Raw genomic sequence first — 22,239 nt, 5'->3', positions numbered from 1 at the left:
CCCAAAAATATCACTGCAATTTTTGAAGAAAAAACCAAGCCTATAGCCTTAGAAAATGATCAAATTTTGAGGGGATTTTTTTTTACTAAAAACCAAGTCTATCAGGTGTAAAAATGTTGGAAACAAAGTAAAAGCAATGTTTAAATAACTGGAAGGGAATCTGTGTGCGTGGAAAACCCAAAAATATCAATGCAATTTTTGAAGAAAAAGCCAAGCCTATAGCCTTAGAAAATGATCAAATTTTGAGGGGAATTTTTTTTACTAAAAACCACGTCTATCAGGTGTAAAAATGTTGGAAACAAAGTAAAATCAATGTTTAAATAACTGGAAGGGAATCTGTGTGCGTGAAAAGCCCAAAAACATGACTGCAATTTTTGAAGAAAAAATCAAGGCTATATTCCTTGGATAATGATGAAATTTTGAGAAAATTCTTTTTGCTAAAAATCAGGCTTATCAGGTGTAAAAAGATCGGAAACAGAGTAAAATCTTTGATAGAATGTCTGAAACCAAGGTAACGTACTTAAAAATACCCAGCAGTATATACTTTTTTTGAGGAAAAACTTCAAGACTATAGCCTTGGAAAATGATCAAATTTTTGAGGGAAATTTTTTTGCCAAAAACCAGATCTACCAGGTGTAAAAATGTTGGAAACAGAGTAGAATCAATCTTAAAACACCTAGTACCAAGTTTGTGTACGCAAAAAGCCCAAACAGAAAATTTTCTGAGAAAAAGCCTATAACCTTGGAAAACGACTAAATTTTAAGGCAAATAATTTTTCTTAAAAAGCAGGTCCAATACAACTAATAACGTCCTTAGAGAATAAATTTGCAATTGAAACTTAATCTGTGTAGGCAAAAAGCCTTTATAGAGAAGTAAAATGTCGGTTTTTAAAAAATGTCGGTTTGTGGGAACGTTTTGCCAATGAGACATTATTGTATCTTCAGTAAGCGGCTGAGAAGGTTTTCAAAAATACTAATAATATCCTCAACCAAAGACTGTACATGATATAAGTGGCAGCATTTCAAATTCTTTACGTCTTTCCATTCTAATAATATTAAAATTCAGCTGTCTACTCTAACAAAACGTCCCAACACATAGTTCTATAAAATAACGTTGGATTCTGTACAATAACTGGATATCGTAGGCCATGGTTCACTATGTAGTCTTAGTCGATACTTTACAAGTGTACATAAAACTACAGAGTCTCGCATGCTGTCAATGATTTTTAAAACGTACGAATACCCTTCAAATGGAAATAGAATATAGGCAGCTATGTGACAGCCCAAAATGGGAAGACAGTCGTCCTACAGACAGCAGGGCATGCATCGCCCTGAAAAAGACGTGTTTGAGGAGACAAGAAAGCCAGACCTACGTACAGTTTCAAAGCACACAAGCGCTGTGTCGTCTTAGATAATTTTAGGTTATCGATTATCGTCTAAAGGTGGTTAAAAAAACTTTTAAAATACAATGTTTTGGTTTCTCCAAAGTTAACCTTTGTCTGCAAGGGCCTTACAAAAGGAGGACTTAGCAATTCGCCACATCCTGTATCATGGAAAGATAAGACAAACGCAAAACTTGAAAACACATTTCTCGAATGGAAAGAACTGGGAATAATGTTGGACGCCAACAAAAACCACGATTAATGACATCATCCTTAGATTCTATACAACATTCCCTCACTTATATAGTACATATTTGGTATAAATTTGGCTGAACAACTAAATGCTACCACCAAAAATTATCACAGCCAAAATCTGGTATAACTTGTGAAGATTTTAGGCAACCAAATATTAATGCATTTCAATGCAGTTTTGCTTCAATCAACCATATCAGGTGAAAAAATATCAATAAAATTTTAAGGAAATACTAGAGAACAGAAGACATCTGCCTATATCTAAACTAAATGCATTTATTGCAATTTAATTGACAAAACATACGAAATCTAACACCAAATTAATCATTATTTTTACAGCATTAATGGTCAAATGGCAGGAGGTTATGGGGCGAAAAATGCAGCTTGACTTTGTCTTTATAAACCGTTCATGAGGTTTAACCACTTTAAGTACGTCTTTGATCGTTGCTTTGGTTAATGCTTTGTTATGTAAACTGCTGCTCTTATAGATCTGGCCAATGACAGCTTGTTTTGAACACCGTAGCATCACCTCGTATTGAAGGGAAGGGAGGGGGCTTCCACTACAGGGCGGCAATGGAGATTATCTACCGCAGCCACAGCTGCCGCTACATACATTAGCTACTGGCTGCAGCGGCCAGTGGTGTTGACTCAGAGGTATTTAGCTCCATTGCACTTGTGTTGGCAGAAGTCTGGCATCCAAGGTTTACATCAAAGTTCTCGTAGAGATGATCTTGATAAAAGTTCATGTCGATGTATTCCTGTCAGGACAGATCGATAGGCGTTAGATAGACAGGAATAAACTTTTAAACAAGAAAGAAACAACTTGGATTAACAGTACACGTTTTAAAATCGAGATGCTAATCACGTTTTATGTATAAACAGTACTGTATCATCATTAAAAAGCAGTTACAATCAAAGTGGCAATAAACTCGCTAAAAGTTGTGACTTAAAAAAAGTAAAACCTTAATTTTGAGTGAAAAGACTTACAATTATAGCGAAAAACAAGTTTGTGGTAGAATTCAAGTTTAAGAATGTCGACTTCAACTTTAGCTGAGATTAGGAATCACTAAGATGTTGTTATGCGAATTGTTTTTAAATGAATTACAGAAAACCTTCAGGTGAACTTTGAAGAAGAAAGCCTTATTTAGTACCACAATGTCAAGATCAACGGTTTGAAGAAACAAAATAACTGCATGAATGAAATGTTAAGGAGAAGTGGCTTCAAATCGTGGTGTTAATTTGATAATATCAGGGGAAACTGGTTTTTGATCTAGATAGATATCTTGTTCACAGCTGCGCAAGTCATTTAGTTCTTATTTGGAGACACCAAATAACGAAGTGTCACAATTCAAAGGAGATAAAGATGGAACCAGTTTAGAACCGCTTTGTTGAGCAGACTAATCATTTTTCTAGCTAACCAACCTTGTTATCATCAACAAGTTCTTTTAATCTGTCAGCAAGCTCCTCAAACGTGGGCCTTCTCTGAGCTGCTATGTGCCAACAATCCATTGAAACAGCGTACCTGTTAAAAAGATGTTTCTCATAAAGTATCATTTCAATGAAAAACCAATTTCCATACAATCGGAGACAGGGCTTGTTCATATACAGACATATAAAAAATATGCATATTAATCTTTGCAGGCTTTTTATTTGCAAATCAAATTTATTATTAAAATAAATAAATCTTACACTTCATCAGAGCAGTGTTTGGGTTTATCCATTCTGTACCCATCTTGAAGAAAACTAACAACTTCGTATGAATTCATTCCAGGGTAAGGGGAAGCACCAAGGGTGACAATTTCCCATAGCACCACACCAAATGACCATCTGAAGGAAAGAATACTCCAAATGTGAGTTGAAAGAGGACTAAATACGGAGACCAATAGATGAGCATGACGGCCGTAGTGGTATTTAAAGTGACTTTACACGACAGTAGCTTTTGATGACTACAATGCCTGCCAAAAGTACTTGGAACACCCACCAATTTACGCTGCATTTGATATCTTTCATTCCTTTCATGAAAAAAAATTGCTACTTCCGCCCCCTTCCCCCTCGAACAATGTTGATGATTTAAAGAAATATCATAAAAGAAGCGCAAAAGAAGGTGCTTCCTAAAATCCTAACCCGTTTGATAGTAAACCAACATTGTTCCGTGGGGGACAGGGGGATGATTGGTTTTGACCTTGGCAATTGATGTCAGTGTTCCAAGACTTTTGGCAGGCATTGTAGAATGAAAATTTACGCTGATGATATCCATTCTTGTTGCGTTGTAGTGGAGGTAGCAATGATGACAGACGATGATCGTAAGGGATGCTGTTAATCACACTGATGATTATGACTATGATAATCATGGCGATGACAACACTGACAGCATAAAGACAAAAAGCGAAGTAATATTGATGACTACTAATACAAAACCAAAATGCACAAAACACTTACACATCGCTTTTTGATGTCGATATTCCATCAAGTAAAGATTCGATTGCCATCCATTTGATTGGAAACCTTCCACCCTAAGGGACGAATATACTAGCAGTTTTAAGATTTGCTAACGAAATCATTAAAAAAGCATGATAAATAAATCATTGAGCTTATAGGTTCGCAGAATAACATACGAATAAAATATCACTTTAGCTTAATTAACCCACCTGGCTTTTCTTCATATATTGGTCTTCGATGTAAATATCCCTAGCAAACCCGAAATCACTGATTTTGCACACGAGGTTCTCATCAACAAGAATATTACGGGATGCAAGATCGCGATGAATCACCTAGGAGCAAAAACCAGAAGTCTATGTAATCAAATATCATTTGATGAATGAAACTGTAAAACACGCGACGAAAGTTAAGTTATGCATAAGTAAAATATCCTGTGTGGAAAAGTCAAGAAACTTTTGATATTGTGCTATGAAAATTGGAGTATTTAATTTCATTTTTCAAAATGTTTCAAACTTCCCTGCCATAATTTCTTGCCAGGGATAAAGAAATATCTTCTTGTTTTATCAATTTTATTTGTAAATTTTCACAGAGAAAATAATGTTTTTATCGTTCAGTTCCAAAAGATAGCGACAAAGGGTGTGGTTTTCTTTACCTGTCTCCTTTAAGAATGCCTAATAAATCCTCATATAGCGATTAGGGGTGGAAAGTAAGAAAGATCAAGTTTTGATGTAAAAATCTCGCTGAGAATCTCATTTTATATATAGGTGGTAAAAAGTTAAGAAACTCCTGAACTAGTTATTGCAACTGACAACAACAGTTCCCCTGCTGGACGAAACAATATGAGGGTAACGTCTCCTGGCACCAGGAAAATAAGAGGGTGTCATTTACTAATCCGATGGAGGGAAAATCTCTCAAATAAACAAGAACAGAATAATTTTAATCAATACTACTAAATCTAGTTTCAAATCCAGAATTAAATTTAAGTGCTTATAAGCTCATTAAATCTATTTATAGACGAACCTTGAAGGCCGAGAGATGGGTCATTCCCTTGGTGATTTGCCAGGCAAATTTGAGCAGCATTTTTGAGGACAGTTTCTCCCCACTTGGATGATAGTTGGTTTTGTAATATTGCTCCGAAATGCCTCTGCTGTTTCTGAGAAACCCTTGTAAATCACCATGTGCACAGTATTCGACGATTATCATCAGAGGTTCGGATCGAGAACAGCAACCAAGGAGTCCCACCACATTGGGGTGCTCCGGAAGAAGTTTCAGCATGTCAAGCTCAGCACAGAGATCCTTCCTAGCATTTTCATTGTCAACGTCTAAAAAAGAACCCATGTAACAACTTATAGGTCACGTAGTTTCTAAACTTGGCCATGCCAGCATATATGAGGATCAACAAAGTTACAAGTGAGACCTTCATAATAAAATCTTAAACAGCAACAAATTTCCCAGGTCAAGATTCTCATTAGAGTTTAGTAATTAATAACAGGCAGTAAATAAGGTCCAGCCCAGCAATACTTTAATGAGTAAAGAACATTCAAAATGGTCTTTACAAAGTAAGCTTTAGTTTCTTTCGTGTTACTCACAAAAGAACTGAAAAACACGTTCGGCAAATCGTTCTCACCTTTAGCTACTTTCACAGCGACTTTGACACTTCCGCTTGAACCTCGGATTCCCTGCGCATCCCCTCTCATCACCATGCCGAATGCACCACTTCCGAGAACAGTGCTCAGTCTAAGGCGATCACGCGGAAACTCCCAATGGTCAGTTCTCGGTAACAATGGAATAAATTCGGAGACTTCTGGAGGCCTAGCCGATGGTCGCCGACTATCAGGGGGCTAAAAAAAGAGCGCCGATTGAGTCGCTGCGATTAATTTTTAAAAAACATGTTTCGACCTGATTCACGCCGAACCCTGGGTTAGTTATAGGCCATTTATAGGGCGGAAATAGCCATTTTGGTGATAATGAACCCTTATCACTAAATAAAAAGGAAGACGATGCTTTATATTCGCACTAATATGATGCGTTGTGATCCAGCGACAAAAAGAAAGGGAACGCCAAAATCGCCGCATAAAGCGTGTAGATGCCGCATAAAACACAAGGGGAGCAACAACAAAGTTGTCTCCACCTCTTGAGATTCAACGTAGAATCTGATCGTGAAATCAGCGCTGCGGGTAAAGTGGGAATAGAATACGTCACATGTGCAAAATATACTGCGCTTTACCGATAGGCCAGAATTGTTGGGGGTTGGGGTTATCGATGCGCCTTCTCTAAAGTACCACAAGTAACTGATCTTTCTACACTAGTTAAAACAAATTGACATACCAAGAGAGTCCCATTCTCCATACTGACTGGCCTGCTCCCTGGGATTGATGCGGTTTGGCTATTAGTTGTTTTTTGCACCTTTCGGAACAGGAAGAAAACAATGACAAAAATAATCACAAGAAACAGGAACACGCCAGCAAACACCCCAATCATCGCTGTCAGCCCAAAGCTGCCTAGGATTCCGTCCTTCTGTTTTGACACTGACGAATCTACAAAAGAATTAACAATTAGTTGTTTAGGACAAGTAGTTTTTTGTGGCGAAGGGGTTAAAAAGGCGCCTTTTTTTAATGTTGTTGTAAATTTATCTAAATTCGATATAAAAACAATAGCTAACAATATATACATAAATATACAATGTTAACTAACCAAAATCGAACATAGCTACCAATAAGTACATCAAAGCAATTATAGATACTAAGTTAAAGATTAACTTGCATTTACTTGCAGAAGCTGACAGGCAATACATTTGAAATTTGGTCAGTCCCATTGCTTTATTAGATTCTTAAAACTTTTCAAATTTTCTGCGGATTTCAGATCGTTGGGTAGGCCATTCCAAATCTGTGGCCCAATTGACCTAAGACGTTTGAATCCAGATGTTGTCTGATTAGGTCTAAAATGGGCTAAGTTATTTGGATTTCTTAATGAAAAATTTGACGAACGTAATTTAAAAATACTCTGCATAAAAGATGGGTTCAACTGCTTTACTTTTTGAATATTTCAATGCACAGAATTCTTTGACTGGCAACGAGCATCGTGCATTTTTCTGATTTAATAGAGAAATCTTAGGGCGCGTTCTTGTATCTGTTCAATTTTCTGTAATAACTTAGAAGATGAAAAATACCAGACCAAGGAACAATGACTGAAATTGGAATATACAAAGCTCTGAACAAGAATTTTTTCTCCTGGAAACCAATAAATGTCTTTAATCTTTTAAGAACATACAATTGTGTTGCAGCTTTTTTGCAAAGATTCTCCTAAAAGCTTTGCAGTTGACTAGGCCCAAACAACGACAATATAAACAAACTTAACTGCAACATACGTGCCTCCTGAAACCAATATTCAATTACAAAGCATGTGCTTATCAACTACCATGTAGATATAACTGTACTTTTAAATAAAATTGTAACTTACATATACCAATTCTGGTTAAAACAGATATTTATTAGACACCGTTTTCCAAAACTAAGGAGCGCTATATGGCACGTGAATACGAAATACTTGGCGGGCAGACCAGTTATTTAGGCGAAACCCTCCCGTTGGAAGAAGAATTAAGGATGAACCAATGCGATAATGGAAATCTGAAATACCTCTACCGCTTGGCCTCGCTGTTCCAGGGTTGGCATCCTTTGACGCCGTACCAGTTGTAAGGTAAGTGTGCTGCTTACTAAATGCACTTCGCCCCACTGCATTCTTTGCGTACAAACGAAAACTATAAAGTGTATGTGGCTTCAAGTCCATAATTTGATATCTGTCGATATTCGCAGGTCGAATCTCACGTGACAGCCATTCTTTCTGCGTTTCGTTCTTGTATTCAATGACGTACGCCAATATCTTGCTTCCACCGTCCTTTGGGACAGACCATTGCACTATCACTTTGTCAGCCAAGGGAATTATTTTGAGTATTTGTGGCACCCCTGGTTTTTCTGAAAAAAAAGAAGTCGATGCCATTGAAATTCAAATGTTATGTTGGTTAAATATCACTCGGGAGGATGTGTAGTGTAGCTCTTCAGGGGCTTGAAGGTTTTCTCATTGATTCACGTGATCAAATCAATTTTCTTATTATTGCTTATGGGTTATTTTTGCCGGAGAGCCCTTGTCCTGTTCAAAGTTATGCCCTTGTCGCTGCAGCCATATTCCGAAGCGAAATATTAGTATACCGGGTCGAAATGTTAGTATGCCGGGGTGAAATATTAGTATTCGTTTTATTTAATTTATTTTGAATTACATTGGATTCTCGTCGCCGTTTTGCTTTCTTCCTGAATTTTATATTACGTACCGTCGGATAAAAATCCAAAATGAAGGTTCTTAATCATCGAAAGGTCTAATTGGCTTTATTTCAACCAATCAGTGGCGAGCAAATTAGAAAAGCAAAAGCTATTCTTCTCTAGATGATCTCTTGTCACTATGACGAGTAGAAATATTCACCACTTTTCGAAAGTGTACTTTGGCACGACAGAAAGCTTTTCATTGTGTCCATAATAACATTTAAACCTCTTTTGGTTAATAATTAACAGCATGTTCCTGCTTACCTTGCTAGAGGCAAAGCAGTTCTGTTATGTGGGCAGATTGAGAAAAAAGATGGCGGACAGATGGTTACGGGGAGGGACCAGACTGTGGTGACTGGCAAAATTGTGGTGAAAACCTTACCGAGCTAAAGACCTAGGGCAAATGAAGTAGACCGAGAGGGCATTTTGAAACCATAACAAAGCCACGCATCGCTTTACTCTTTAGAAGGTTAATGAACTTATAATGACAGAAAAATTGAAAAAGAAACGAGAAGTGGTGGCTATATCCAAATTTCTTTAAGCTACCTTTGAACACCAGTAGTCAACTGACTCCACGATGAATAATTGTTTCACAAACACGATATCTATCCTAGAAGACTTATTGACGCATTTAAGAGATGCGAGACATAAAGCAGTAGGCTCCATAGCTAGACGTCGGCTCCATAGCTATAAGACTGAAAGAAAAGCATTGAAAAAACGCTTACCAAAACCTTGAATTTTCACTGTTTCGACGTCCGATCCTTGGCTATTGGCAACCATGCAGGTGAAATTACTCTTCCAGTCATTCACATCCACTGAATTTATGACAAGATAATTTGATGCAGCTTCTTCAATCAAATCCTTCTCCGTCTTTGACACCGAATACTTTGTTCCATGCGACTGCCCACTGACTAATTCGATCTTCTTACTACCTGTTTCAATATGCCAGTATACTCTTGGTATCGGTGAGCCAACGGCCTTGCATTGGATTCTTCCGTTTGCATCTACATTGATGTTTGTGAATGGAGGCAGTGCTGTTATTTTTGGGGGATCTAAAGCAATGAAAATAGATGGGTTAAATCATATGGGCAACACCTAAGAACTATTACGACATGACTGTTAGCCGTCAAAAGATACCAAAGATATCAGCAGTTACTAATTTAACAGTTTAATCAAATGCCTACAAAATATGCTGAGGCTGTTGGAACTTGTATGGAAAACAACTGAATAACAAGATACACTGTAAGTATGTTTGTAGGGCATGGCAAATATCTTTCAAGATTTGAAAGCAATGAGATTGTTTCAACTGCCCCCGCGAAAAGGTGGTATAGTATTTGCATGATTTGCAATTAAAGGGGAAGAAGAAAAGCAAATTGCTACTATATATCCATCATTTTGCAGGAATTTTCTGTGCACTTGATTTGGGCTATTATCTATAAGAAACTTTTTTGACGTCGAAATTAACTTACAGTGAACTTTGATAAATGCTTTTTTCTGCACACGACCAGCTCTGTTGTTGGCAATGCAATTATAGTAACCAGTGTCTGACACTTCGAGCCACCTTAGCTTCAGTATCGATGTGTTGTTCTTTGTGGTTACCTTTCTGGAAATATCATTTCCTCCATCGTGCTCCCAAGTGACATTCGCGTATGGGTGCCCTTCCACGCTGCACTTAATGACCGCCTTGTCATTTACACTTTTGTACTGTATTGCAGGCGTTATAGAGGTGATATTTGGCTTTGCTGTGGATCAATGTATACATTTCAACACTCAAATTAGCTATAGACTTTTGCCGTGGCTGGCAGCCAGAAAATTGACAGGTTCGTTTGCCACCCTAGATTTAACAATGCCTCAAGAAAAGAACCATCACATAGCACAACAAGTCAAAATGAAAGACAGAACTTTGGTATAAGTACAACGAAGAATATTATCTTAAAGATCACTGAAAGAGAAGACGGTGCGAAATCGATATTACAACATTTATCAGTCATATATTTATGAAACCCACCCATCCCTTTCTTGGAGAACATACTTAAAGGTCTTTAGTAGGTTTAAAATTAGAACATAGGAAATGGAAGGAAGAAAGATTCAACATACCAAAAACAACCACTGTAACCTTTGAAGCCATCATGGCATGAATTCTTCTAGATGGTGGCTCGTACAATAAATTACATTCATAAACGCCTGAATCGCTCAACTTGGCCTTATCAATTTGGAGGTATGTGTCTTTGACGAGTCGCGAACGCTCAACGATTGTCTCATCTATGTTGTATCCTTTTACAGTTAGGTATGTGTACAGCTCCGCATTGTATTTCTTCGCAGTCGATTTCCAAACTATACCAAAGAAGCTGCCAGGAGTTTTGTTTTGGCACGGCACAGTGAATGTCTCTCCAACATTGGTGTATATAGTTTTTTCTAGAATAATTATCAAAATTAAGAAAATGAAGATCAAGGCATATACCAAATCAGTTGAATAAGAAAGTATATAAATTCATAAATACAAATACAGCTAAAAAAATACAATACAAATAAAAATTTTAAAATTAAATGTCAGCTCTTTAAGCAGTTTCAATAAGAGCAATCATCGAATATTTTTAAATGTAAATATACGACCAATTCAAATAACTAAACTGAACTATACGTTTTCTGTCTATTGTCTGAAACATTCAATTCCATAAAAAATTCTCTAACAAAAACCTACTTACTAAGCTAACATATAAACTTGACTACCCCTTTGTAGCCTGGTGCTGGCCCAACTCTAAATAGAATCCTGGGATAATTTGGTTGAACAAATTACATTTTGAAATGATACATGTAGCATTAGAAATTTGGCACGGTTTTTAGTTTAGTCCCTTACATAGAAAAAGCACAGGGATGCAGTAATTTAAAAAAAAATAAAAATGAAAAAGGGAGGAGATTGTTTGGATGTCTTGCGATAGCTTTGTTAAGAAGAAGACAACCGATGCAATCTTGCTTGCTTGTAGTCAATCTAGTAGCCTCAAAACTATAAAGGAATGCATTCTTTCATAGAGAGGGTTACCAAAAAATTGTGGCTGGTGTGATTGAATTTGGATCAATTATTCGGATAAAAGACTGTATTTCGTCTCCAACTTGTAACCAACTAGGACGCAAACAGTTTCTAAGGATGCAATCCCACCCGGGTTTCGTTAGGGACCTTGCTTATACGACGTTTGACTTCAAGTCGTGCCACAGTCGTGCTACTCGATTAGATAGGTCAAGCCATTGGATTTTCGCCGTACCACAAATCTCTCATGTGCTTTATCAAATCAAATGTCGTTACTCTCATGTACTTAATACATGTGATAGGTTCCGCACAGACTCGACGTTTTATCCAGGCCAAATGATTAGGACGAAGCCTATTTCACCCTTTTGTCACACCTATATCTCAATTTTGATGGCTATGCCACATTGAAGTCTTCTTCCTACCTATAGAATTTCCTAGCTTTTGGCTAAATGGCTGATCTCAACATCCTGATCCCAAGCCTTATTCTGGCAGGCAACACTGGCAGGGTCGTCGAAGGGGAGAAGGAGGAGGAGGGGGGTGAGGGTGAGGGGGATGACACCTCCCTTGAAAAAAATTTCATTGTTATAACTATAACACCCCCTCCCCCCGCCTCTTGAGCGTAATAGCTAGCGATGGACCTGAACTCTGGTAATAACACGGTTTTATTTCTCAAGAATAGGAATTTTCAACCAGCACAATGACAACTGACGGCCAGAGGTATGCCGGTCACTCTTAAAATATCCATCCTTCCATTTGTGGTCTACCACTTTTTTTGAAGATTACTTACTTGCTTCGTATTTTACTGAAGCAAAAGATAATAAACCTTTCAAATCCTTCAGCAATTCTTTAATCAATGATGCTTTGAAAGACAGATTCTGATACGCCGCTACTACCCAAGCCGCCTATTTCAGGTTACTCACGTGGGAGCACTTGAGATTGGTTTCAATAGACCATTGTTTAAATGGGTAACTTGATCCTTGAACTGAAGTTGTAACTTCAATCAGCAGTGGGCATATCTTTCTATTTATGGATAATTATTGCACGCAAAAACGGCTCCATGTTCTATTAATAATTTTACAATTGACGTGAAGTTGACAGACAATTTGCATTGAACATGTGATAGAAAATTAGATTCGTCGGCCATGTTCTAGATTGGCCTATCCAAAAGAAGATTAAATCAAGCTTTGCATTATGGGATTGTAAGACATCGGAAGATGATGCAGCTATGACTAGAGTGTGGGCTTTTGATGTAACTGTTTTCTTTCGGATCGGATATTCATTCACCAATGTAAAGCTTTTGAAGCCGACAAGACTCCGTTCACAAAGTCTGCATTGTCATGCATTGCCAATAATAGAAAGAATATGCCTGACCATAGAGGATCGAAGATGATGTAAATTAAAGCCAAAAAAGCTGCTAGAGCCTTTTTTAATTGCTGAGGTAATCCACTGCCTCGAGCACTAACATAAGTTCCATTTGCTATCTCAGATCGGTACAAGTCACGTGCAGATACATAAAAGTTGCTTGACTTAAAAGGACAATATGGCCGAAAGGGTATTTTCAAATCGAGAAACGTCAAGGAGAAGCTTGAGGCTAAAAAGGAATCTTTGCAATGACATAGCTGTGGAGTATACTTGAAAGAAACTTGCATTTGCGGTGTAAATTGCTATGCCTAGACTCTCGAAAACTATTGACAAAGTAAGGTTCTCCTTCTTTTAAACCCATGATCCTAATGTGAAAAAGCAAAAAAAGTCGGGGATAAACCTGAATTTGGGGTAAAGCATTCGCAAGAAGAGCTCGGAATGACATAATAAACATACAGAAGAAACATTTCTATGGTTATTCTAATTTCACTTTTAAAAGGCGTTAATGACCAGGTGGTTTAAATGTTTGACTTCGTGCATGAAGGGGACGATGCATGGGGGAATTCTTCGGTATGGGCTGATGTGTTATGATTAGGTGCATCGACTTTTACCTCGGACGTAGAGCAATACATTGATATGTCGATCCACCAAAATACATTGAACATTACTTCAGAATAGGAGGGGGGCTTTCTCTTCGATTAGTTTTTAATTATTTATTTGGACTTTTCTTTATAGATCCTGCTTCACGTTATTTCTTAAGTTCAATGATTAAATTAATGTTCATTGTGATACTCTTGTCGTATTTGTTATATGTTTAGGTTTGTTATATGTATGAATGTTTCGAAATTTAAAACAAACATTAACTTAACTTAACTTAACTTACTGAACTGAACTGAACTGAACTGGACTGAACCGAACTGCAAGGTACTGAGCCGAACTGAACCGAACGGGCACAAGGCAAGTTTTCTTTCTAACTGGCACTTCCCTACCGTACAAACCACAACCGTGCAAGCCCACCGAGAGGCTTTCTTGACCCTGGAGCGAAAAGAGGACAGAGCAAGTGTAACGTCATTAAAATGTCATTGTTGTTGTTGCTATTATTTTTAGGACTTAGTAACTTCATTCGAGAATTTAACTGTTTCTTCATGTACCGATGTAATCTTACTAAAATTGGCATTATAAAATGGCTGAGGGTTAAGACAGTTAGCGCTATAGACAGATTAACTAAGAAACCAAAATTGTCTGCACGAAAGGAATTTGCGCACAAGAGAACCGCATAAACACATGAATCAAAAAGGGTTCCTAACTTTGAAAAGAAACTTCACTTCCACTGGAGTCCTTCTTTACATTCTTAGAATTGCTTTTGAACGATAGAATTAACATTTAATGCGATTACAGCCCTCCAAGCGAAGTTTCCAACGAAAAGGGGCCAGACAAGGGTTTTCTAAAGACCAGTCATGCAGATGGCGCAAGGAGAGCAATTATCGATGAACTTTCTTAAAACCACATTGGTGAAATAATTTTTCCTAATGAACTAAAGCTATATAAAATCCATTATGACCACCATTTCAAAACATTAGCTGTACACATTTGTTTCATCAGAATATGTGATTTATCCGAGGCTTTCTCACAGGTTTGAAACTTTACTAATTGCTTTTAAACAATGACACTCTTTTTCATAAGAACAATTTTATAAGAACACGAGCCTCAAAATCTGACAAAAGTTAAGTTAACAAATTAAGAAAAAGCTGAGGCTGAGCTACTGTAAAATGCAATTTTGAACAACGTTTTTTCTCAAAAACGAGGATTTTTAGCGATGTGTGGGTGCTTTTTCATTCAAACTTAGGGGCTAATGAAGGTCGTCTCACTCACTTTGTTGGCAAATGAGGCCTAAACACCTCCCTAGAGCGAAAAGCTAGCAATCTCACTGCTTATACCCTATTGATTTAAGAACGAATTAAGAACAATCCAGCCTCAGATTTTCGAAAAAATTAAGAACAGTCAGCCTGAACCTAAATTCACTGGTTCTTATAAAAAGAGAGTAATTGAAAAAAGATCTTATGGCCATAAGTAATTGTTCGACTTGATGTGAGTACTGGTCGGAATTTTAAATATATGGTTAAAGAGTTTTTTACATGCGATTATGTCAAGTATTTTTATATGTGATCATGTCAATATTATGAGAATTATTAAAAAAGTATTCTCAAAAAAAACATTAGGCTAAAAAGGCTAAAAACTGTTTGCATGCAAAAAAATTGGAAATTACAGAGAACTTTGTAGTATTACATTGTACTTTATTGTTCTAAATAGATTTTACAACCATAATTTTAATCCAGATACAATGTTTCATATTATTCATGCTTGTGTTTGGATTGTAGAGTTTATGATGAATTTTTACCCTTATTCACTAATCACGGTCAAGCCTCTTATTAGCGTTTTAAACTTTGTATAATCGTAGAGTCGATATCACGAACACTAGCATATCAGTACAACTTGCAGGTAAAATTTGTTCCCCAAACCCAGATCTAATATTCAGTAACAATTTGAAGTTTTTTTCGAAAAAGGCTGTAAGTTGAAATGGCTGATAGGGTTCAGAGGAGCTATTCACTCTTGCAAATAACGTACAAGATCTCTGCGAAAACAAAAGGATTTCTAGGGATTTTCTGATAAAACAATAGGATTTCCACCAAAGTTATACAAGATTCCCAGAGAGTGATTTGTCCCCCTGTAAAGAACAAGCCACAAGTCGTGTTTTTCTCGTTAACGTCATCAAAATCTGCCCATGATCCTTGCAGCTATGTAGTCATCGTTGGCATTTCATTCAGGAGATGAATCCCTTGCATAGCTTGGATGTTTCTTGTCATTTTTCCAGAAGTGAATCGGAGTCGGTAATTGAAAAACAATAGAATACTGCCAAGAGAGCAGTGACTAACTGAATCGTCATCAAAGCAGCATTCCATGTTACGTGAAACAAACGAAACATAGGAAATGAGTATGATGAATATTTTCATGTTGAGTTTCTCAGCAGGCTATGTTTCCATTTTGAGTCATTGTCACTTCAACTTGTGTTTGAGAACTTTTCTTTTATACGAAAATGCTGGAAATCCTTGTGTTGACATTTGACTAAAGCCAAAGGGCAATTCACTTATGCAAATAGCGTACGAGATTTTCCCAAAAACAAAAGGATTTCTAAGGATTTTCTGATAAAACAATAGGATTTTCAGAAAAGGCGCACGAGATTTTTTTGGACTCATTCGGTACCAGAAAATCTCCAAATGATTCCTCTTTGATATAATATATTGATTCCTCTTCAATATATTGACCTAGCACCATTTAGAACAATAAAATACTGTAGGTACCAGCCAACACAGTTCAAGAAAGTTAATGCAATGCTCACTTTTCTAATTGACTATGAATGCTACTGCTTTAGGACTATTGACTGTGAAACTCATATCCAGGCATTTTCTACACGTGAATAATTTGATGCGTAAAACAGAATTTGCCACCTTTTTATCCTTCAAAATTTGCTGTTTAGTGCCCTCTCTTCGAGGGTAAGTCCGAAAGTTCAGTATGAATGCTAAGAAGGTACTTTCAAGTACGCTATCAGTAGAGACAAGTGAAGTAAAGAGCGGAGCCATTGGTTTGGTTTGAAAGAATCTCCCAAAAGGTTTTATCAAGTAAAGTCTTTCCCTACTGCAAGTCCTTTTAAAACTCACACATCAAAATCTGATTCTTATGCTTGGGAAGTCTTCGTTGTCGACAAAAACACATTTCAGCCTGTTGGTCGGAAGTGCAGGGAATTTGGCAGCGGATGACGTGACCATAACCAAAAGAAACAAAGGAAAAAACCTCCGCTATTTTTGACGAGTTCAACTTCTCATAGATTGTATTTAAAGTAAAAAGGCACTGGTACTGTGTTCTCAAGTTTCAAACTAACACTCCATCAAAACTTATTCAGTCTGTTAATGCTAATAATTTTAAGGTGATCGGTTCAGCATAAACAACAAAACATAGCTACTTACCAAGAAATGAATTCACAGCCACGGCCGACGCCGCCACAAACAACGCCAGTATTTGAAGTTCAAGCGCCATAACCACGGCTTTCTACAAACGGAACGTGTAGATGTAAGAACAAACCATTGTATTTTAAGGTTATCAATTCAGCGAAACATTAGCGATACCAACGGGGAGATTGGCTGTAAATTACAACCGCAGTTAACATTTAGGGGTTATTGGTTATAATTACTGTTTGAGGAAGAAATAAAAGTTTGGGCCGGGCATGATTTAATGAGACATCAAAACTATTTCAGCTGTCAAACTGCGCAGTTGTTAAAAAGATAACTTCTATCAATGAGTTACACTCAATGTAAATGGAACTCAAAGGATCGCATTAAACTGGCTAAAAATAATAATAAAATTCTTCGAGTTTCAAAATACTTCGTCTATAACATACCTAGATGACCGTTCACTTGCACCAGAAAATCAAGCCAGAAATTAATTTAACACACTACACAACTCGCCTTCCACTCAGGTTGACTCAATATACACCCGCATGGTCATTCGCACTGTAGGGGGGTGTGCGATCTAACAATTGTGCATAGTGATGGAACTGCATGTGACGAAATTCTGATAATTAGAATCAGCCAGTTTCGGTGTTACCTCTATTGTAAAAGCTGTCTAGGAGCCGAGAGAAAAATGCCTTCCTGGCGGAAGTCAAATTGTAAAAGGAAGGCAACGGCGCTCTAGCTTGATTTATAAGCAAAACAAATCATTGTTTTCAAAGTATGCAAAGTTTGTGTTTATACTGTCTGCAAAGACACAATTTGCGTTGAAGCAAATCATGGTAAATTGATATAAAATGAATTTTAAACGGAGTGTGAGAACTAAATAAGTATAATCCAATTAGAACTCAATATAACTTAGTATTAATTATTACGATTACGTTTGCTGATTCGCGCTCCAAGACGTACCAAATCACTCGGCAATCTACCCTCCAGAAATTTGCATTGCAGGTTGTTTAAAATGCCTTTCTTCGGATACTTGAACAACCAAGCTAATGATGCTAGCCTTATGCATTTAAAGCAACACATAACAATTTGAAAATGACTTTGATAACTTAAAGGTACTTTAGCTTTTAGCTAAGAATCTCTAAACTGAGCCTTAGCCTAGTTTCAAACGGGGACGTGCTATCTTGATTCAAGATTGGACCCATAATTCAGCACATTTCCGAAAAATATGACCAATAACTCTGCAAACATCATAAAAACTATACCCATATTCCGCAAGGTGAACAAAATCTCAATATTCTAACTGGATATTCTTTTTGTTAATACTAAATTTCCCTTCTATAATTTTGCAACATTTTCCCAAAATGGTACTTATAATTCTGCATGTTTCTTTAAATGGTATCCATAATTCTGCAAATATTTCAAGAATCAGAAAACGATACCGATAATTCTGCACTTTTCAGAAAAAAGTACCTCTAAATTATGGCACGTCCCCGTGCCTCAAAACCTTAAGGTTCTCCCCGAGAAGGGTCTAGTGTAATTCCAGGCAAATAATGAACTGAAATAACGTATGACGTAAAAGAGATTATCAATCTATGAAGAAAAAATTAATATCTAATTTGAAATTTTGCCGGTTTTAGATTGCCGAATGTACAAAATAGAGCAAATATGCATAAAATTCAACATCCTTTTGTATCGATAACGAACTTTCTCAGATACTAGAAACACCATTTTCCTTACCTTTGCTGAAATACCCATTTTCACAAACGCAAGTTACTCCTCTACGCAGAAAATACCAGAAAAACTAAAAAACGGAGGACAGCCTCGTGACTTGTACAATGAGTTAATTAAAAGAAAACAGTGGATTGGCCATCAAACCAAGACTGTCAAACCACCACAAGTCTATACCACAGAGAATTGAACAATTAGACCAGGGCAAAAGAAATCGGCATGGTTCTCTCGCTGCAAAAACCGTCTTCAAAAAATACATATCAAACAATTTTGTTGATTGATAGGAGCGATTCAATAGGCAGTTGATCATTTGAAAACATACCAGGCCATTAAAAAAGAATGGTAAATTTGTAAAACAAGAAATAAGAAAGAGCATCGCTGTGAAGGAGCATCGACATTTCCAACCAAATTAAGTGGTAAGCCAACGACGGGGAAACTTTCAAGGAGGTAAAATTCGGGGCCTCTAGCATTGCTTAACACGTTTTGTGAGAAACATAACTAAGGGTGTTTCAGGCCGAAACACAAAAACTGCGAATTCTACTAAACATTGAATATTTAGAAACTAACCTATGTCAAAATATAACATATACTCAAATTCAAATTAACCAAGAAACACGGACCACATATTCAGATTAGCCAAAGGCGTATAATTCTAGCTTTGAGTTCTGAGCGAAATTTGAATTTATCTAATAGCTATAGAATACAAACTAAAAATACCTCCATTACCGCCATGGGTAAATATGAGATACTGTATTTTAAGTTTAGGTTTTACAAGAAAACATTGGTTTTACAAGAAAACAATAACAAAAATAATTTTATGTTGGTGCGTCTTATCAAATTAGCATTTGTATAAACTTTGGTCTGTGGGCTACGCTGTGGCAAAAATTTGGCGTTGTTGATTTAAATATTCGAAGTTGAGAGTCACAATTCCTGAGATCAAAAGTTGGCTCGAGCCCTAGGCCTTGGCACGCAACGGACACCAGCGCTGGTATTCCGCGCGTGTCAGACGACGGCTTCGCGTCAGTCATAACAGAAAGTACCCAATACTTTCATGAATGCGCATATTTCAAATGATACTAATCCATGCAGCAATGACGGTCTCCAAATATTGCCTCACAATGCAGAGACCGCTATGGAACTTAATTTGTACAAAGATCAGAAGCTTTGGAGAATATCCATCATAGCAATCAATTAAATCAGCTGTGTATTGGTCTGACTTCCTTTCATATTTCCTGAGTCAACACCAGCTTGAGAATACATGACGTTATCAATCGACTCCTCGGGGAAGCGCGAAGTTACTGCTTTGGTGAGAAACAACGGGCTTATGTTTTTACCATACTTGTGCTAAAATCCAAAATGCCTTTTTGTTTGAAACCCCGAATGGAAGAAAAACAATTAACTATTCTAAAACAAAATTAATTTATTCCAGTCCGTCCCTTCACTGAATTGATTCCGACAATTGTAAAAAGTTTGCTCTGGTCTCGGCCTGGTCTGGTGCTAAATTTGGCTCATCAGCGTCTCCAGTTTTATATTGGTACCAGCAGCCAAAGCGAAGCGTTTAAGCCGGAAAACAGAATTTGTCCCTTCTAAATGGAAATACGAACAAAAAAGCTCTAACACTGAGGACCAGCACACCATTTCAAAGGCCACACGGCAATCCCTAAGCCTAACGCAGGGTTGGAACTGAGTGACAAAGCAAAGCAGAATTAAAATGGGTCAGCTGTTTTGGGGTGCTTGAAAAGAACTCAAAAAGAGCTTTTCAGATAGATGGTATTTGTAAATAAAATAGAGGGCTGACCACAATCTATCGTTGAAATATAATAAACGGTGTTTGTTTTTCCGGTTACATTGTATGAAGGGGCTGGCTTGCCCGCAGGCCTTGAGTTTGACAACCTTGCCCTGATGCACAGAACAAAATCAATGGGCAATGGCCTGGCCACAAGCCTATTAAAACAACCCTGGTTACAAGTAAGGAAAAATGTTAAGTACTGTTATGACATTTAGCACCAAAGAATGTCTTCTTTTATTTGCAGTAAGGTCTGTCTTTATACGGGAAATGGATAACAAATGGAGCTGCCAAAGACGTATTCATGTTCATCTAACCATTCCCTATTTTTCTGTTCATGTAATAGTGCAGGTGAAAAAATAGCATAATCGAATTTTTGATTTTATTTGGCTTATCATTGGCACGAAGCAGCCTCAGATTCAAAACGTGAAACTGAACATCTGAAACGAGGCAATTTATCTACCGTTTTAGATGCCTGGAATCACTGACGATATTCAAAACACACTATTCTCTCTATAAACTTTGTATTTCAAAGAAATGCAATGTGCAAACAAAGTTCCGTTTTGATGAGTCTAAAAGCGTAGCGATATAAAGTGGTCATCAACAGAACGGACACCAACGTTTACAAACTTTATCAAGGTTAAAGATTTATAAATAGATAATTAAGCCTAGGCCAAACCAGAGCAACATTTTGACAACAAATCCTATCCTTGTTCGACGTCCTGCTGGGCATTGTTGCATGTTTGGGGAGACCAAACCAGCGAAACATTTTATCCAACATTTGTCGATTTATCAACAAAAATAACCATAGGGCCTAGCTTCATTCACTCAAGCTTCTACTGGAAACTGAACATGGCGCTGCGGAGCATTGAGAAAAGTGGGGGGGGGGGTCTTAAAAAGTTTGGGGGGGGAGGGCTAAAACCGTATAACAATGGACTTTATTGGTAGTTTATTTCTTAATATTTGGCATTTTTGCAAAAAGCCCCCAGCCCACCCCTGCTTCTCGGTGCCTCTAAGCATGGCGACTCAGTTACAAACAAAATGACAAAAAGCAGCAATGCGTTTGAAATATAAATGATATTAGAAAGTGAAAACACACTGAAGCAAGACGAGAAAATGGATAAAGCGGAGACACGAAAGGGCTTTTTTGAACATCATCACAGAATGGGGCCTTCTTCTCTGTGTAACTAGAAACGTGTGAAAATTGAGGTGGCGTTGGATGAAAATGATAATTATAAAAGATTACAGGCACAAATTTGGTGAGTAGCGACACTCAAGAAATTTGATAGGCCTAAGCATTGTGAGAGAAGATATCCTGTAAAACCGCGGTGGCTTGGCGCGCTAATAGGACCGGGCTGCTGGAAATATCCTTCACTCACTAACGATTTGCTACGGGACCTAAAAACTAACAGTTGCCTAATCGATGGATTATTGTCGTGTAGAGGATTGACGTAGCCTACAGTGACTAGTGTGGGAAGGATTCCCTTCAAGTATTAGATCTACACAGGAGACAAAGAGAAAATTCGACCTACGTGAGCCAATTTAGACATCAAAACGGGGAGGTTACTAAAATGGGAAATTGTGAAATAACTCGGGAAATCGGTACGACCACAAGAACATTTAATACCTGGAGTACACAGCGAACAGTACCTACTCTAGGGATAAATTTGAAGACCGCGCCCTTGGCAACGTACCCATGCTGTCAGCAAGAAACGCTAGTTGAGCTTCTTTAAACATTATAGCTTTGGTACTGCTTTCTGTGACTTTATAACAGTAGATCTATTTACACAAGAAGGCCAAACATAGTCCAGTTGATGGGTCTCAGAAGACTGCTGTCTTCGCCGGACAAAAATTCAGAATCTGGATGAAAATTTGGAAATCCAGCTGCTTTAACCTCGTAACTCAAAGCGTCTTCATAATCTGGTTTAGGAAAACAAGAGGAG

The 22,239-nt window shown here is 37.4% G+C and overlaps 1 protein-coding gene across 5 annotated transcripts in view; it reads right to left on the bottom strand.

Moving 5' to 3' along the window:
- Nucleotides 1-981: 981 nt before the first annotated feature.
- LOC135682428 (fibroblast growth factor receptor 1-like) overlaps nt 982-22,239 on the bottom strand; it is a 58,851-nt gene continuing 37,593 nt past the window's right edge. For 3 of the 5 annotated variants that reach the window (XM_089113189.1, XM_089113188.1, XM_089113190.1), the window contains 13 exons: nt 16,795-16,876; nt 10,483-10,800; nt 9,855-10,127; nt 9,111-9,437; nt 7,708-8,043; nt 6,401-6,609; nt 5,700-5,913; nt 5,093-5,394; nt 4,282-4,404; nt 4,073-4,146; nt 3,323-3,460; nt 3,056-3,155; nt 982-2,391 (listed from right to left, as the gene is read on the bottom strand). In XM_089113189.1, coding sequence (XP_088969315.1) covers nt 2,248-2,391; nt 3,056-3,155; nt 3,323-3,460; nt 4,073-4,146; nt 4,282-4,404; nt 5,093-5,394; nt 5,700-5,913; nt 6,401-6,609; nt 7,708-8,043; nt 9,111-9,437; nt 9,855-10,127; nt 10,483-10,800; nt 16,795-16,864 — 2,628 coding nt within the window. In that variant the 5' untranslated portion in view covers nt 16,865-16,876 and the 3' untranslated portion in view covers nt 982-2,247. Of the gene's footprint in view, nt 2,392-3,055; nt 3,156-3,322; nt 3,461-4,072; nt 4,147-4,281; nt 4,405-5,092; nt 5,395-5,699; nt 5,914-6,400; nt 6,610-7,707; nt 8,044-9,110; nt 9,438-9,854; nt 10,128-10,482; nt 10,801-16,794; nt 16,877-17,225; nt 18,470-18,519; nt 21,159-22,239 lie in introns of those variants that run through there. The other 2 variants (XM_089113187.1, XM_089113191.1) reach the window with 2 other exon arrangements.

The sequence above is a fragment of the Rhopilema esculentum genome, chromosome 16 (genome assembly GCF_057945365.1).
Source record: "Rhopilema esculentum isolate cy_ngs chromosome 16, ASM5794536v1, whole genome shotgun sequence".
Classification (NCBI taxonomy): Eukaryota; Metazoa; Cnidaria; class Scyphozoa; order Rhizostomeae; family Rhizostomatidae; genus Rhopilema; species Rhopilema esculentum.
This window is presented reverse-complemented; position numbering and strand designations above follow the sequence as displayed.